Below are 16,653 nucleotides of genomic sequence, written 5' to 3'. Positions count from 1 at the left end.
ACAACGTTGACCATGAAGAAAGCATTTGTGAAAACAGATACTCAGAGGGGCAGCTAGGTGGTTCAGTGAATAGACCACCAGCCTTGAACTTAGAAGAACCTGAGTTTAAATCTGATCTCAAACATTTAATACTTCCTAGCTGTGTGATCCTGGGTAAGTCACTTAACCCCAATTGTAAAAGAAAGAAAGAAGTTATAAATGTCGTTATGTTCAGGCCGCTTCATATTCTCACATAACTGCAGAGCACTTTGGATATCTAGAATACTTATAATTTCATAGCATGTCTGTATAATGTCCTGGCCATCTTTTCTGCACTTTAGTCTTAGAGATTTCTCTAATTATCAAGAGGTTAAGTGGCTTGCTCAGAGTCACATGGCTAATATGTGCCAGAAGTATTACTTTGACCTACTTTCTGACTACAGGATCAACTTTTTAATATCTTAATAATGTCTTCCAATCAATTTTTAAATATCATCCTTTGTTTATGATACTTCTTTAACCTTCAATTTCCCAATCAGGAAAATGAAGAGGTTGAAATAAATGACATTTTAAATACCTTGAGCTCTAAATCCTATCATCTTAAATACCTAACGGTATATTATTATTCTGATTATTGAAAGAAAAGAAAAACTACCTTAGTGAAATCTTTGAACTTCAGGAATTTAAACTTGAAGGTCAAGTGTATAAGACAAGAAAATAAAAATACAGTATGATACCTAAGTTACCCAGAGTCACCTATTGGGTAGCTTTGTCTACACACAATACAGTCAAGGACCCAGAAGTAAGGGAGAATAAAGAGTCACTAAAATAGGTGTCACAAAGTGCACGCACTCAAACTCCTGCATGTTATTTATGTTCTCAGAGTTCATTTGTTCTCATTTTAGACACAGTTGTAATAGTCTTGGTTATCTAGTTCCTTAGCCTTCATTAGCAGACAATTAGGAAAGGGAAATAAGCCTCATGAAAGCAGCAAAGAAGAACAGAGAAAGATTTTAAAAGCAGGCACAACTCAAAGACAGCACTGTAGTCTGATAATGACTCTAATTCACCAGGAAAAGGTTAAATTCTGTATACTATATTCATTTTGAAAGTCTGGGGAAGTGATACAAGAGTATTGTGATTTTATCTAGAAATTCATTTTGTGGAATGGCTTATTTCTAAAGAACATTATAAAAATAAGTATTAATATATAAAGATAATAGATGAAAGGAAAATGAAGCTGATATTTCCCATATTTAGGATAGTTTAGGATAGAATTAAAGGCAAAAGTAAGTCTATGCTTCCATACCTCAGTAAATCCATGAGCTCATCAATAAGGGTATGTTCTCCAAGAGTGCTCCTTTCAATACTTTTTGCCTTTTAACTCTATGCTGTTTCTGTCTTGTCTTCCCATGAATCCTCCATAGAGGAGCTGTCTGACATCTATCTCATGGGTACTCCTTTGATATATGGCATGTGGCCTGCACTGGTACCCATCTGTCATCCCCATTCTTGCTATATGACTAATCTACCTTTTTTTTTCTGTTTATACAATTCACAGATGATTTCTTTTATGCCATTTTGTGGTAAGCAAATGCCTCTTGGAAATATGGTGCCTACTTGCATCCATCCTATATTTCTCTATTGTCCTTGACATCAGCCACAGTTCTTCTGGAACTGTCTTATTCCATGAGTCACAGTCATATAGCAGTACTAATAGTATATTAGTGTCATAAATATAGAGTTTTGTGTCAAGGAGCAACTCAGCTTAATAGAAAGGGATTCTCTTGCCTTTCAAATTCATTTCCTAAATACAATCTAGCCTACTGTCTTTTCCCCCACCCCCATTTAATTATGTTATCTAGTTCATTGGCCCTCTGTACTTCACAGAGAGAGAGAGAGAGAGACAGAGACAGAGAGAGAGAAGGTAGATGAATGATAAATGGATGCTGATGGACTAAACACAAACCTAACCAAATTCATGTCATATTCTTGGCAATAAGTTTTTCTATGATTTTTCCTGTGTAGATTGCTAGTCTGATCACTTTTGAATGATGATCTCATTAAAGAGGTTTGTAGCATTTTATATAATCATCACAGTGCCAGCTGTAAGCAGAAATTTCTGAAGGCCTTCACCAAGATTTAGAGTTAGAAAGGACCTTAAAATAATTTGATCCAATTTTCTCATTTACAGAAAATAAAACCCCTTTCCCTCTTAGGTTCTAGGAAGAATCTCCTCTGTGACTCTGAACTTCTTTTACTTCAATTGATAATAAGAGGATTATTGAATAAAATTAACTTTGTGGGTTGCATTTAATAAAGGATCTTATATAAATCTTCATATGTATATGAAGATTAGTGGAAAAAAAACCATTAAGGCTATCTAGTTAAGCTTCCCTTCATTCCTTCTTTCATTCTTTCTCTCCTTTTTTTCTTTCTGAATTAATAAATATTACATATAGCAAGATCCTTATTTCCTATGCCTCTTCATCAATCCTATGATTACTGAAATGTTTTCTATTATTAGATCATTCTTCAAAAGACTAACTGCTCTCTTTTCATATTTTTAATATTTCCATACCCTTGATATATATATATGTACACACACACACACACACACACACACACACACATATATATATATATATATATATATATATATATACACACACACACACACATACAATTGTTTCTTAAAAAGGTTTTTTTTGTATCCTGCCACTTTGCTGAAATTTTGAATTATTTCTAGTAGCTTTTTAGCAGAGTCTTTGGGGTTCTCTAAGTATACCATCATGTCATCTGCAAAAAGTGATAGTTTGATTTCCTCATTTCCTACTCTAATTCCTTGAATCTCTTTCTCGGCTCTTATTGCCAAGGCTAGCATTTCTAGTACTATATTGAATAGTAATGGTGATAGTGGGCAACCTTGTTTCACTCCTGATCTTACTGGGAAAGGTTGTAGTTTATTTCTATTGCATATTATGCTTACTGACGGTCTTAAATATATGCTCCTGATTATTCTAAAGGAATAGTCCATTTATTCCTATAATTCTCAAGAGTTTTTAGTAGGAATGGATGTTGGATTTTGTCAAATGCTTTTTCTGCATCTATTGAGATGATCATATGGTTCTTATTAATTTGATTATTAATATGGTCAATTATATTAATAGTTTTCCTAATATTAAACCAGCCCTGCATTCCTGGAATAAATCCTACTTGATCATAGTGTATTATCCTGGAGATGATTTTCTGAAGTCTTTTTGCTAATATCTTATTTAAGATTTTAGCATCAATATTCATTAAGGAGATTGGTCTATAATTTTCTTTCTCAGTTTTCGATCTACCTGGTTTAGGTATCAGTACCATGTCTGTGTCATAAAAGGAGTTTGGTAGGACTCCTTCATCCCCTATTTTTTCAAATAATTTATATAACATTGGGGCTAATTGTTCTTTAAACGTTTGGTAGAATTCACATGTGAATCCATCTGGCCCTGGGGATTTTTTCCTGGGGAGTTGATTAATAGCTTGTTCTATTTCTTTTTCTGAAATGGGACTATTTAAGCAATTTATCTCCTCCTCTGTTAATCTAGGGAACCTATATTTTTGGAGGAAGTCATCCATTTCACTTAAGTTATCAAATTTATTGGCATAAAGTTGGGCAAAAGTAACTCATTATTTCTCTAACTTCCTCTTCATTGGTGGAAAGATCCCCCTTTTCATTTGTAAGACTAACAATTTGATTTTCCTCTTTGTTTTTTCTGATCAGATTTACCAAAGGTTTATCTATTTTATTGGCTTTTTCATAAAACCAACTCTTGGTTTTATTTATTAATTCAATAGTTTTTTTACTTTCAATATTATTGATTTCTCCTTTTAATTTTTGTATTTCAAGTTTAATTTTTGGTTGGGGGTTTATAATTTGGTCTTTTTCTAGCCTTTTAAGTTGTAAGCCCAATTCATTAATCTTCTCTTTCTCTATTTTTCTTCAAATAAGCCTCTAAAGATATAAAATTTCCCCTTATTACTGCTTTAGCTGCATCCCAAAGATTTTGGTATGATGTCTCATCATTGTCATTATCTTGGGTGAAATTATTAATTGTTTCTATAATTTGCTCTTTCACCCAGTCATTCTTTAAGATGAGATTATTCAGTTTCCAATTACTTTTTGGTCTATTTACCCCTAACTTTTTACTGAGTGTAGCTTTTATTGCATTGTGATCTGAGAAGAAGGCATTTATTATTTCTGCCTTCCTACATTTAATTTTGAGATCTTTATGTCCCTAATATATGGTCTATTTTTGTATAGGATCCATGAACTGCTGAGAAGAAAGTATATTCCTTTCTATTGCCATTCAGTTTTCTCCAAAGGTCTATCATACCTAGTTTTTCTAATGTTCTATTTACTTTTTAAATTTCTTTCTTGTTTGTTTTGTGGTTTGATTTGTCTAAATCTGAGAGTGCAAGGTTGAGATCTCCCACTATTATAGTTTTACTGTCTATTTCTTCTTGCAATTCTCTTAACTTTTCCTTTAGAAAGTTAGATGCTATACCACTTGGTGCATATATGTTTAGTATTGATATGGCTTTCATTATTTATGCTACCTTTCAGCAGGATATAGTTTCCTTCCTTATCTTTTTTAACTAGATCTACTTCTGCTTTTGCTTGATCTGAGATAAGGATAGCTACTCCTGCTTTTTTGGCTTTACCTGAAGCATAATAGGCTCTGTTCCAACCTTTTACCTTTACTCTATATGTATCTCCCTGCTTTAAGTGTGTTTCCTGCAGACAACATATTGTAGGGTTCTGATTTTTGATCCAATCTGCTATCCGTCTCCATTTGATGGGATCGTTCATCCCATTCACATTTACAGTTAAAATTACTAATTCTGTATTTCCTGCCATCATATTATCCCCAGATTATGCTTTTTCCCTTGACCCCCCTGATCCCCCTCCCTGATATTTAATTTACAGACCCCCCTTGTGACGCGCAACCCTCCCTTTTTTTTTTTAGTATCCCTCCCCCCTCCCTCCAAGTCCCTTCACTTATTCTCCTTTTCTGTTTCTTAAAAATGTTAAAGAGATTGTAAAAAAAACAATTATATGACTTAGTAGTTGATGATTTCTTCTCAGTTACATTTTTTGGTAATAATACTAGCCATGATTTGTTTCCAATTTCTGATGTGTTAAAAGTAATACTTTAGTGTTTTCAGAATATATCCCCTTCAATAAAAATTTCTTCTATGTGTACTTGAAATGGTCAGCTGATTTTTCTGACTTTATATTTTAAGAGTCATTTTATTTGCATCATATAGCACTATGAGCACTATGAATTTTCTCTAAATGTGGTGCTTCCAAAGTCATCAATGATGAGAACAAGTCACTATAGAAGAAAATAGCAAATGTTTCATCTTCCAACTGTTTGTTGCCATCCTTCTAGTTTTCATCTATATACCTGTACCTAGTTTTTCTAGTTGGGTCTCATACTAAGCATAGTTATCACATAGTAATTTTAATGCAATGTTCTTGTAGACATTAGTAATCTACAAAGCGGGTCCTTACAGGAATATTATTAGATATGCTAGTATAACAGGCCTGATTTTAGAAGGGAATGTTATCCATTTGATATGTTCAAAATGGTGTTGGCAGAATTTAGCCCCTATAAAGGCTTTGTTCTTATATCCCAGCTCAATTAGAAACTCTTCAGCCTTGTATTTATGACCTCTTATCTATTAATTTTTTTGGAGTCCCTCAGCACTGGTGATGTCTTCCTTTTGTATTTATTTCCAATTTATCCTTTATATAGATTTTTTCTATATACATCATAGTTCTTTGCTTGTCTTCCCCATTAGATCATAGCTCCTTCAAGGAAAAGACTGCCTTTGTTTGTGATTAACACAATGACTGCCACATAGTAGGCTTTGAATAAATGCTTGTTAATTTCTATTTTCCCATATCTCCTTGAATTTTTCTCTCCTTTTTGCTGTTATTCTTCCTCTCTTTGCTAAGTCATTCTACTGAATAGCTTAGGAGTGCATCCTATTCATTTTCACCTCCAACTTTGCTCATAGACTTTCCCCAACCTAAAAGACCTTCTCAAATTAACATCATCAGTCCATGTCATTATTTTAAGACCTGTCACCTTTCAAAAAAATGTTCCATGCTTAAGTTTACTTGAAGTATGTAACTGGTCTGTCTCCTGGATGGAAATTAATCAAGAGAGTGACTCTATGAAACTCCCCATGTGTCATTCAGAGCAAATCACTTAAAATTTCTGAGCTTCCATTTCTTTGCCTTTAAAAGAAACATATTCTCTCTCTCCCTTCCCCCATCTTCTCCTCTTCCTCCTTCTCCCCTTTCTCCCACTCCCCACTTTCTCTCCCTCCTTTCTTCCCTCTTTCCTTCTCTCTCTTACCCCCTTTCTGTATTTTTATGTACTTTTTAATGTGCTTATATTCCATATTTTTTGTCTATATTGAAAGTTTCTTAAGTATAGTGAACATGAATTTTTCTATTTTATAGCTAATGGTAGATATAGATATGTCACAGGTCTTTTTTAAATGGAATTTTATTGATATTTTTATATATAACTTTTATTTCCCAGTGTATGACTATCCCTGTTCTCCCACTCTTTTAATAAAGAAAGAGGAGAAAACTCATCAAAACTAACCAATACATCCAAAGAATCTGATATTATCTGCAAAGAAGGAAGAAAGCTGCCTTCTAATACTTTTTGAGTCCAAGCATGATCATAAGATTTAAGTTCACTTGCTTTACTATTCTTATTCCTTTCATTCATATAGTTGTACTCATTGGGTATATTCTTTTCTTGTTTATTTTTGTTCTGGATCAGTTCATATGGATTATTTTATAGCACAGATCTTAATAAATGCTTTTGAATTATTGAATAAATTGAAGGCATAGGTATGAATAACAGATATAGATCCATGACAAGTTTGGGACAAATGAAATTTTGATCCAAGCTCTCTGCCTGTCCCATGGCAGAGAGATTGCCTCTTCCTCCAGGGAGGAGGGTGTATGTCTTTTCTGGGAGGATACTCTTTCTCCCCATGACTCATCATCCCTTCACCTTATTTCTGGCTTTTACGCCACATTGCAACACTGTAAGGTACAATCCCAGGAACATTGCCACAGAGGCCCTCTCACTTCCATCATTCCAAATCCTATGAGGGTAAGGGTCAATCTGCACAGTCTCTGACATCTTCACCTGTGCCTATAGACAAAATATATAATATTCCACTGCCTCTACTTTCCAAATACCTTTATTCCTCTACATTTTTCACTCTAGGTAAAAGAAAAAACCTCCTAATTATGGCTCTATTCAGATGATACCACATCTTTCAGAAGTTCCTTTCCCCTTCTTCTCCTAGGAAATCCTATATAAGATTTTTTTTTTTCAGAAGAAATTTTACTCAGGTAGAATTAACTTCTCCCTTTCTTCTTTGGCTCACAGGACCCCAGCGAGATGCACAAGCAGCACGAGAATTCATCTTGAAGATGTTTGTCGATCTGAACCCAGACAGTGACAAAATTATCTACTCACACTTCACATGCGCCACAGACACCGAAAACATCCGTTTTGTCTTTGCTGCCGTCAAGGACACCATCCTACAGTTAAACCTGAAGGAGTACAACTTGGTCTAGATGTGCCTCATAGACGTATCTAGACGTGCCTCTTTCCTTTTCCTTTCTAAAACCTTGAGGCCAACTGATGAATACAAGAGGGACTGTATTATCTGTGAAAAACAATTTGCATAATACTAATTTATTGCTGTCCTGAACTCTGTGCAAGTGTCCACAGAGTTTATAGTAAATATTATGATTTTATTTAAACTATGAGAGGGAAAAACAAAAGATGCTGAAGTACATTTCCAGCACATTTCCTCTCTCTTTTTTTTTAGACAAAACCTTGTGACTCAATGTATTTTAAATTCTCAATAATGCACTCACAAAGGATAGGGGTTTGGGTTTTTTCTTTTTTTTATTTTATTTTATTTTTTTTTGATAATGAGTATAAAGAGTTTATTTCCCTCCCTTTCCTTGCCTGTTTCTCTCCATTTTTTTTCCTTGAGGTTACAATAGCCTTCTTTTCCCAGTTGTATTCCTCAGTAAAGCTTTTTTTCTTGAGTGATATTGACAGGAAAAATGTCCTTCAAGCCATTGTTCATGAACCTAATTTAACAGTATGTACTTTTTTCTGAAGGATCAGAAGTATTACTACTGTGCTTTTTAAACTATTGATCTGGGTATAAAATCCATATGGTTTTTGATACTGTCTTTTCTCATTTTGGGCCTGAATAATCCTCAAATGGTAAAGTGTCATTTCTTTGGAATTTTACCTTCATCCATACCTTAGTGATTCAGAGAAATGCACAGAAGACAGTAATGTAATTGCAAAGATTAAAAAAAAAAAAAAAAGTGACCCTCCTGTTAACTTGCTGTGTGCCATTTTTCTTTTTGACTTTTTAAAATAAATTGCAGATGCCAAACAAATATGCCAACAGACACTACATTCCCTAGTGATTGTAGCCTGGAACTTTGTTAGTTAGGGTAGTTGTTTTTCTTTTTGTTTTTCCTTCCTATTTCAAACTCCCCCCCCCCTTTTTTTTTTGTTTTGTTTTGTTTTGAGTGTGTTTACTTCACACTTTTAAGATACTTTCTTTTGGGAAATAAAAATTGTGTTGCCAAAACTGGCTTTTTTATAAAAAATAAAATAAAAATAGAAATTCTAATATCATAAAATATAAAATATGACCAAGATTGAAAAGCTAAAATGAACTGGTTGAGAAAGAACCAGCTAAGACAACCGCCAGACAATAAATAACTCGAGATTCAGCTCTCATGGTCCACCATTTTCTTTGCCCTCATGGAAGTTCTCCATTTTTGATATCCAGAACAGCACTGCTTGAGCATGCTGTGAGGTGCACCATGAACTCTGCTTATGTTCTCTTTACTTGAAGACAGTTTTACTCTGCTTAGTTACTCCCTCTAAGGTAGAGTCAGGCAGCTGAGAACATATGTTTATAGTATTATAATGGCACCTTTTAATTGTAAGATTGGGAGTCACTGACTGCTTATCCAATTGAGAAACTTTTATTTAAGTGGTGACTAGTTCCAAGGATTTAGGGAAGCTAAATGGGTTTAACTCTAAAGTAGCCTCTCAGTGTTCTATAGAAGATTTATTTATATAATTGAACCTGTTAAGAAGAAACTTGGGAACTTTAAATGTGCAATTAAAAAAAAGGAAAAAGAAATCACATATCAATGAGCCTCTACGAAGTAGCTTCACTTGAAATGTGATTTAAAATGATAAATCATGAGACTAGTAAAGCTTCCATTTAAGTCAGATGCTGGTCTGATTTGCTGGGATACCATTAGGACCTAGGATAGATATGCCTGGAAATCACAGTTTGGGGCATCAGAGAGGAGAGGGGAAAAATTAATGATGTATTAGTTGAGTACCAAAGTTAATTAACATTAATGGAATGTTTTCATTCTTAACTCTCCCAACCCCAAGAAACAAAGGTTACTTATTTTTTGCTCCCTCAAAAAAAAAAATCTGTAATTTAAAACAAAAACTGGTTGTAGGTATAGTGCAATTATGAATGCTATAATCATTGTACATACATACATCTCTATATATATGGCAGCATCCATACTGGCTTTGTAATCATTAATTTTTTGGCAGATTGAATGTGCTATATTGATATGTATCTATATAATTGTATTGTCTGTCTTATAGCTAATTCACATTTTGAATAATGTTATTTTATTTACTTTTTTAAGAGAGGAGAATGTAAAGTTGTCAGTTTATTTCTGACTAAGGATTTTTTTTTCCATTTAGAAAACAAACAAAAAAAATATTTTTATCATACAGAGCGGTACTAGCATTGTGCTATCCAAGATCATTTGCACATTCATGAGCAGAGGTATTACCTATTTTAAGACCCAAAGGCCATTTCACAGCAAAATGCCTAAGTTCTGTTGGAGCTGTTACAAACATGGTCTCCAACTCGATAGGATTTTTGCCCACTGATTCCCGATTGAAAGATTATCTTTTCTACAAATCAAATTGGCCAATTTGCAGCTTAGTTTAGCGTCACCTCCCTGATGGCCTTTATTAGAAAGGTGGTTTTTAGAAACTGTTGTGATTTATTAAGGAAATTTTTGAATGGCCATACACCACTGCTTCCTTGCAAATGTGGTGATGAATTTCGTGCAATTTTATCGCACACACTAACTCTCTGGAGGCACGTGGATACTTTCAGTGGGAAAAATCCAACCTCATCACAAGTATTAGTCGTAGGGAATTGAGATACTCTATTTAATAAATAAAGCTAGACATAGACAGTTATACACAATCCCAAAGCTCTACAAAATGAGCAAAGCTTGTTGCATTGGTCATTGTTAGGATGGAACTTGCTATGCACAACTGAGGCTGTGTCTTCACTGTTGATCTTAGGGTGCATGACAATATCCCTTCTCTTAATGAGGGAATAAATTGATCACCCTGGTTGCAGTGATTTATAATATAAACCGAACTGTATCCACACTAGTCAATGGAGTTGAAAGGATCTTCCTTTCTTTTGTTTTACTTTTGAAGGGTCTGGGGGTGGGGGGGAGATTCTTTTCAGTTTTGTATAAAAAAAAAAGTTTACTTATGCTCAGTAGTTCTATTGTGATTGCGAGAGTCTAAGAGTGTGCCACTGGAATATTTCTATTGAAGCTGTAGGTAAATGGGGCCTGTGGCAAATGTTGAGATGACTTGGGAATGTTTTAGGAAAAAAAAAAAAACACTATTTTTTTTCTTTTTTCTTCCACATACCAAGACAAGCCACCATTTCATGACTCACTCAACACATCACAGTGTACCAGTTTACAAAGCATTTTTCCCCTCTTGAGTGACACAGCAATTCCCACTCACAGTGAATTACTCGTTATTTGCAAATTGGTGGTTTCTACTATGCCTTACAGAGCTTATGTCCAGAAGTTTGTGCCTCAATTCAGAAACTGAGGGGAAACATACATACATACACATACACACAAACACACACACACTCGCAAACAGCAACAACAAAAATAAGCCCCACAACTGTTGACTTTTTACTTTACCGTAACAAAGAACTCTTGTTGAATGTCATGAATAGAGTGAAAATATTTTTTAAAATCCTTCTCGGGAATCTGTATATTCTAGATATTCACTAGCACAAGGAATCTGTATTGCATAAATATGTGTTTTAAGAAAAACCTTAACTTTTTCATGCCTTTACTGGACAAATTGGCTGGCACCGTCCTGATCTATCGAGAAGATAATGCAGCTAATGGGCAATTTACTTTTTATAACTCAGACGATCTTGATTGTCAAGATGTATGAACTGTAACTTAAAAAATCTTACTGCCACATGATTGTAAATTTCAGTTGTTTTAAGTTTGGAAGTGGGGCAGGGATTTTTATGTTGGACCTCAGTCAGAACTGACTGCATGATTTGCAAAAACTTTAAATGGGGAGAAAGGGCTGAATTCTATGATACTGCAAGACTCCCAGCTACTGGTTGCAAATGACCTTCCAGATACTTATCCTAATTACCTTCTGTTTTCAATCCTCCACAAAAAAGAATAAAAAAAGATGATTTTTTTTTAAAAAAAAAAACCTAGCATAATGTTAACACACATACAAAATAAAGTCTACCCAAAAACTGTAATGTATATTGCTGCTATTCTTGAAACTAAGGATTACCAACCACTTTACTGATAATTAACAACCACCATGATGAATAAAACTAATATGGTATATACAGCATATGTTAAATTGGCCTTTCAAAGATCTGCCTTTGGTTTGAATCACATATGATTTCAAAAAAAAAAAAAGCAAAAAGTTAATAATGTTTGTCTTTCTGTCTGTCTATATTGTCAGCATATGTAGCGTTAAATAGCTCTGTTCTGGTTATCTTTGTCTTTGAAATTTCCTTTTGATACATCAAACTAGAAAAAGAAAATGAAATTTAGTTGTATGTGGTTAGCAAACAATCCTTTGGACATTCAGACATTTGCTATCTAACATATATGATCCCTATGTGGCATACTGTCTAAACTTTGTTTTGGTTTTTTCACAGGAAAACAAACTGCTCTATTGGTCCTCCCCAATTACTACTGTTAGTTCAGTAGAAAACACTTGTCTTACTAGTTTCTCAGGATTGTATGTTCAAAGGAGTAGATTTGTCCTTACCCCATATAATATATTCGCTCCTCCAAATGATTCAGTTATAGACAAAATAATATATACAAAGGAAATGGCACATATCAGTAATTCAAACATCCATTCGGATAATCAGTGTCTTTCCTGGATAAAGGGAAATCCATAATTTCATATAACCCTTTGCTAGGGTGGGGTGGGTGGGAGAAGAAAGATTGCTGGAGGGGGCAGAGAGAAATGAGAGGTAAAGAGAGAGTGTTGGAAACTGATTAGGGGGAAAGGGTGAGAAGTATTATGCAAAAATTAACCAGATGAGCTGAACTGTAAGAAATGTTTTGCTAGGTTTTTTCCCCCTCAAAGGATGGTCTAAAACACGACTATTGCTGGACTCCTCACCTGCCGTTGTGATGGAAGCCCTTACTAGAGATATGTATATTTAGGGAGTTTTGTCAGAAACATTTTTAACTTGCAGTATTTAAAAGAATCATACTTGCTGTTCTTAAAATGTCATTCAAATGCATGTACTGTCTATTGTTCGGGGATGGGGAAATAGTTTTGGAAAAAAAAAAACTAATGTTGTATAATAATACCCCAAATGATCTTGCTGGTTAAAAATACAGTATTTTTGGCCATACTTTTTTGTACTACAGTATTCTTCATTCCTTGAATTCTGCTTCTTTCAAAATTCCCCAGCTTACTTGTCCTAGAACGCTTTTTATGATGATGAGTATTGGAATAAATATTTTTATTCCTTAAACGATGTTTCATACTACTACATGCCTTTTCCTAAATAGAAACATTTAGAAAAAAATCCAGATCTTTGCTTCGACTGACATGGGAAATCACTTCTACTAACTAATGTAGCCTGGCATCTGATTTGTGCAGTGGCAGTAGGAATAGAGAGCTGACTGATAACCCTGGAAAGCCTAAATTCATAGTGCTACCTTACTAGTTTTGTGAGTAGTGAACTCACTTAACCCCTAAGAGAAGACACAAACTCTCCACTCCAAAATTTTTTCTCCTAAAATTATATTCAGTAAGTATACATTTCTGAGTAGAAGCTCTCTTTCTATGATAACAAGATAAATTGTTTACTCTTCTCCCTAAAAAATATAATTTCTCACAGTTAATAATCTGATTCTAAAATTTGGTTTTTTTCTCCTCTGAAATAGTTGCTTAAGCAATTATAGAAAGAGTTGTTTGCCTTCTGAGTAAAGTAGTTAGAATGAGGCAGCTTTGAAAGATAATTTCCCTCTAGTCTGTGGGGCTGACAGTTTTAAAGTCTGTAGGTACAGTGTACTTTGCAGATTCTCCGATCACGCAGCAAATATGGCAATGCCAGCATCCCCGCATCTTAATTCACCTTGGGGAAAATAAGACTTCGTTGTGGTTACCCTATGAAAGGTGGTTGCTTAATAATTTTGACTTTTGAAGTCAGAAATTGAACTCATATCTGTAGGGAGTTTGTGGTTCTGGGATGATGATGGTAAGGGCTTTCTCAAGAAAACGTGGATATTCATGATAAGCTAAACACAAAGCCAAGGATAAAATTGAACTGTCCTGGCTTTCAGGTATGAGATGTATATGTCAAAAGACATATGTATTCAACACATGGAACTGAACTAAACCAGGACACCTCACTGTGGACACTGCCTTGAACAGTGGGCGGAGTGAAAGGGGGGGGAGAGCAGGAAGAAAGATCTCATGTCTCCTCCATCTCCACTATGATCTTTAGACATGTCTTATGAATTCTGAGTACCTAAACCACTCAGTCCACTAGAAATCTCCCTCTGGTTTATTCAACATTTGAAGTACAAATTCACCACTCACACTTTCCATCTAATATCTTTCAAACTTGTTTCATGGCCAAGTCAAACCACCTCTTTCTCTGTTTCCATAGTTCCTTGATGATGATGCATTTTACATTATTCTTTGCATGTACATTCTCACTAATAATGTTCTATAAGTAACTTGCACCTCCTGGACATTTCTCACTATTCTGTGAATAATGAATATTTGTTATTTTTATTAATTCAAGATCTTACACTCCTACATAGCAACTTTGGTACAAAATTGGAATTAAGATGAGAGCATATAGGGATGTGGGAAAGTCAAAATTTGTTTGGATTTATGGGTTAAAAGATCTATCTATCTATACATAATCTGTGTGTGTGTGGGGAAACCAGTCAAATAGTTTTTTGGGGGGGTTGTTTTTTGTTGTTGTTGTTGTTGTTGTTGTTGTTGTTGCTAGATCCTTTAAAGTTGTAAGTATGAATTGGAATTGACCTGGTCTTCAGGGCAGGTCAAGAGTCATAAATTCTAAGTAGGTAACTGTTTAGAAAACATGTTGTTAATCAACATACCTGATATCATGGCTAAGTGACCTCTGACATTATTCTCTATGTAGCATACCATGTGAGATAGAATTCAGTGGAAAGGGAAGACTGAAGAAAAATCTTTTTAAAAGAAATTCCATGAAATTTATTTCAGCCAATTACTGTAAATTGATATATTAACAAAAAAATATGTACTAAGAGAGAAGTCTCCCAGTTAATCATCTTGGAAGTCTCTGCAGTCCAATACGATTTACATAAAGTAATTTCTTTTTATTAATGATCTTTTCTTCTTCTGCCTCCATTCTTCTCTTATATTGTGTTTTTTTCCACCTGCTTTCTGATCATTTCCAGAAGGGTCTATCTCTGAGAGACCAGATATAATCCAAGAGTCAGCACAATAAGATCTGATGGCCAAATCCAGACTGCTGCCTGTTTGTTTTTTGGTTTTGGTTTTGGTTTTTTGGTTGTTGTTTTTTACTAGGCTTTGCATTGATTTTGGGAGAGGTTTTACATTTTTTTTAATGGTAGGATATGAATTTAAATTTTCCTGACTCCAAGTCTAGTACTCTATCCATAACTATACCATCTAATTAACTTACACATAAATTTATGGGCCCACCAAATTATTATATAAATTCAGAGTTTAATAACAGCCTAAGGGCCAAATTTGGCAATTTGTACAGTCACAAATTAAGTGAATAAAGCACTGGACTTGGATTCAGGAAGGTAAGTTTAGATCTTGCCTTAGATGTTAACTGTGTAATGTGATTTGAATCAGTTAACCTTAAAACACTTAAATAAGGAGTTTGAACTCTGGCTTCAAAAGTCCCTTTAAGATTTAAATCTATATTGCTATGATCTGTATGAGCCTTCATACATCTCAAAACATTTAAACTTTTGCATCTCACAAGATTGTGTTCCATAAATCCTCCACAGAGGTCCCTCCTGACATCCTTGATGACTTTTGGTTCTATTTCCATCTCTAGGATATAAATGTAATAGCCTGTTCCTCCCTTGCTGCTCTTTCTTGATATATCAGTCAATCTCCTATTCCAGTTAAACATATTCTTCATTATGTCTTTTACACTGTGTCTTGAGAGACACACTGTGACCTAGATATGTCTACCTTGCATCCTTCTATTCCTCATTAGTTTATTCATTTTTATTCTTCTGAGAGCATGGTATTCATAAGGTATCACTTGAAGAATAGTGGAAATTTCCCAAAGGTAATCTGCCCTCATTTGTTCCTCCTTCTTCCTTAATTCTAACTCACCTTTAGAGCCTTTCCACATTTGAATATGAACTAATGCAAGTTTCCTATTCCACCAAATATTGTCATCTGAACAATGTAGTTTTTCCCTGCTTAGTGTGGAAGGTTAGATCAATCTCTTGCTTCACTATGGATTTCCCTAAGGATAGTTTGGAGTTGTTACCCTCAGGTCAGTGTCATATATGAAAAGGACAATTTGTAGAATCAGCAGGGTAGTAAAAAAAAAAGCTTCACTCATTGTGGAATGGAGTTAACCTGGAGATTTCTTTCCGCATTGTAGAGGCTGAAAATGTAAGTCTGAAGATCACAAAGGAGATTGAGAGGAAAGTTCTATTTTAGAAATTTTTGTTTGAGGTGCCTTAGAGCAACTACTTTTAAATGACCAATAGAAGTTAGTCATGAAAGGTTGGCTTTCAGGAGATAAACTGGGCTGAATATAGAGGATTTCTCAAAAGTCTTGGTGCTATTTTAAACTTTGAACATATAAAACTGTACTTAGGGGACACCCAGGATAGAATCATTAGCAGAGAGATGAAAATGAAACTTATATAAGCTAAAAATGTCACTAAATATGGATGGAGCAGACTGCCCAAGGACAGAGTCTTGGAGTACAATCACAATTAGAGGGTAAGATATTGATGAACCAGCAAAGGAGGTAGAAAAAGAAGGATCATACCTATAGATATGGAAAGTAAGTAATTTTGAAAAGAAGAATTTCATTAGAAGCCAAATTGCAAAGGATTAAGAAGAGACTGAGGGGAAAGAAAGTAGAGGTAATAAATATAGACCAATTTTTCAAAATCTTTTGCTTAGAAAAGAAAGAGAATAAATCAACATTTTGAGATCACAGGAATTG

The 16,653-nt window shown here is 34.5% G+C and overlaps 1 protein-coding gene across 2 annotated transcripts in view; it reads left to right on the top strand.

The window, feature by feature from the left end:
* LOC141550000 (guanine nucleotide-binding protein G(q) subunit alpha) overlaps positions 1-7,744 on the top strand; it is a 396,434-nt gene extending 388,690 nt beyond the window's left edge. For both annotated transcript variants that reach the window (XM_074280106.1, XM_074280107.1), the window contains exon 7: positions 7,452-7,744. In XM_074280106.1, the coding sequence (XP_074136207.1) occupies positions 7,452-7,642 (191 nt within the window). In that variant the 3' untranslated portion in view covers positions 7,643-7,744. The remainder of the gene's footprint in view (positions 1-7,451) is intronic.
* The last annotated feature ends 8,909 nt before the right edge of the window (positions 7,745-16,653 follow it).

The sequence above is a fragment of the Sminthopsis crassicaudata genome, chromosome 1 (genome assembly GCF_048593235.1).
Source record: "Sminthopsis crassicaudata isolate SCR6 chromosome 1, ASM4859323v1, whole genome shotgun sequence".
NCBI lineage: Eukaryota > Metazoa > Chordata > Mammalia > Dasyuromorphia > Dasyuridae > Sminthopsis > Sminthopsis crassicaudata.
This window is presented reverse-complemented; position numbering and strand designations above follow the sequence as displayed.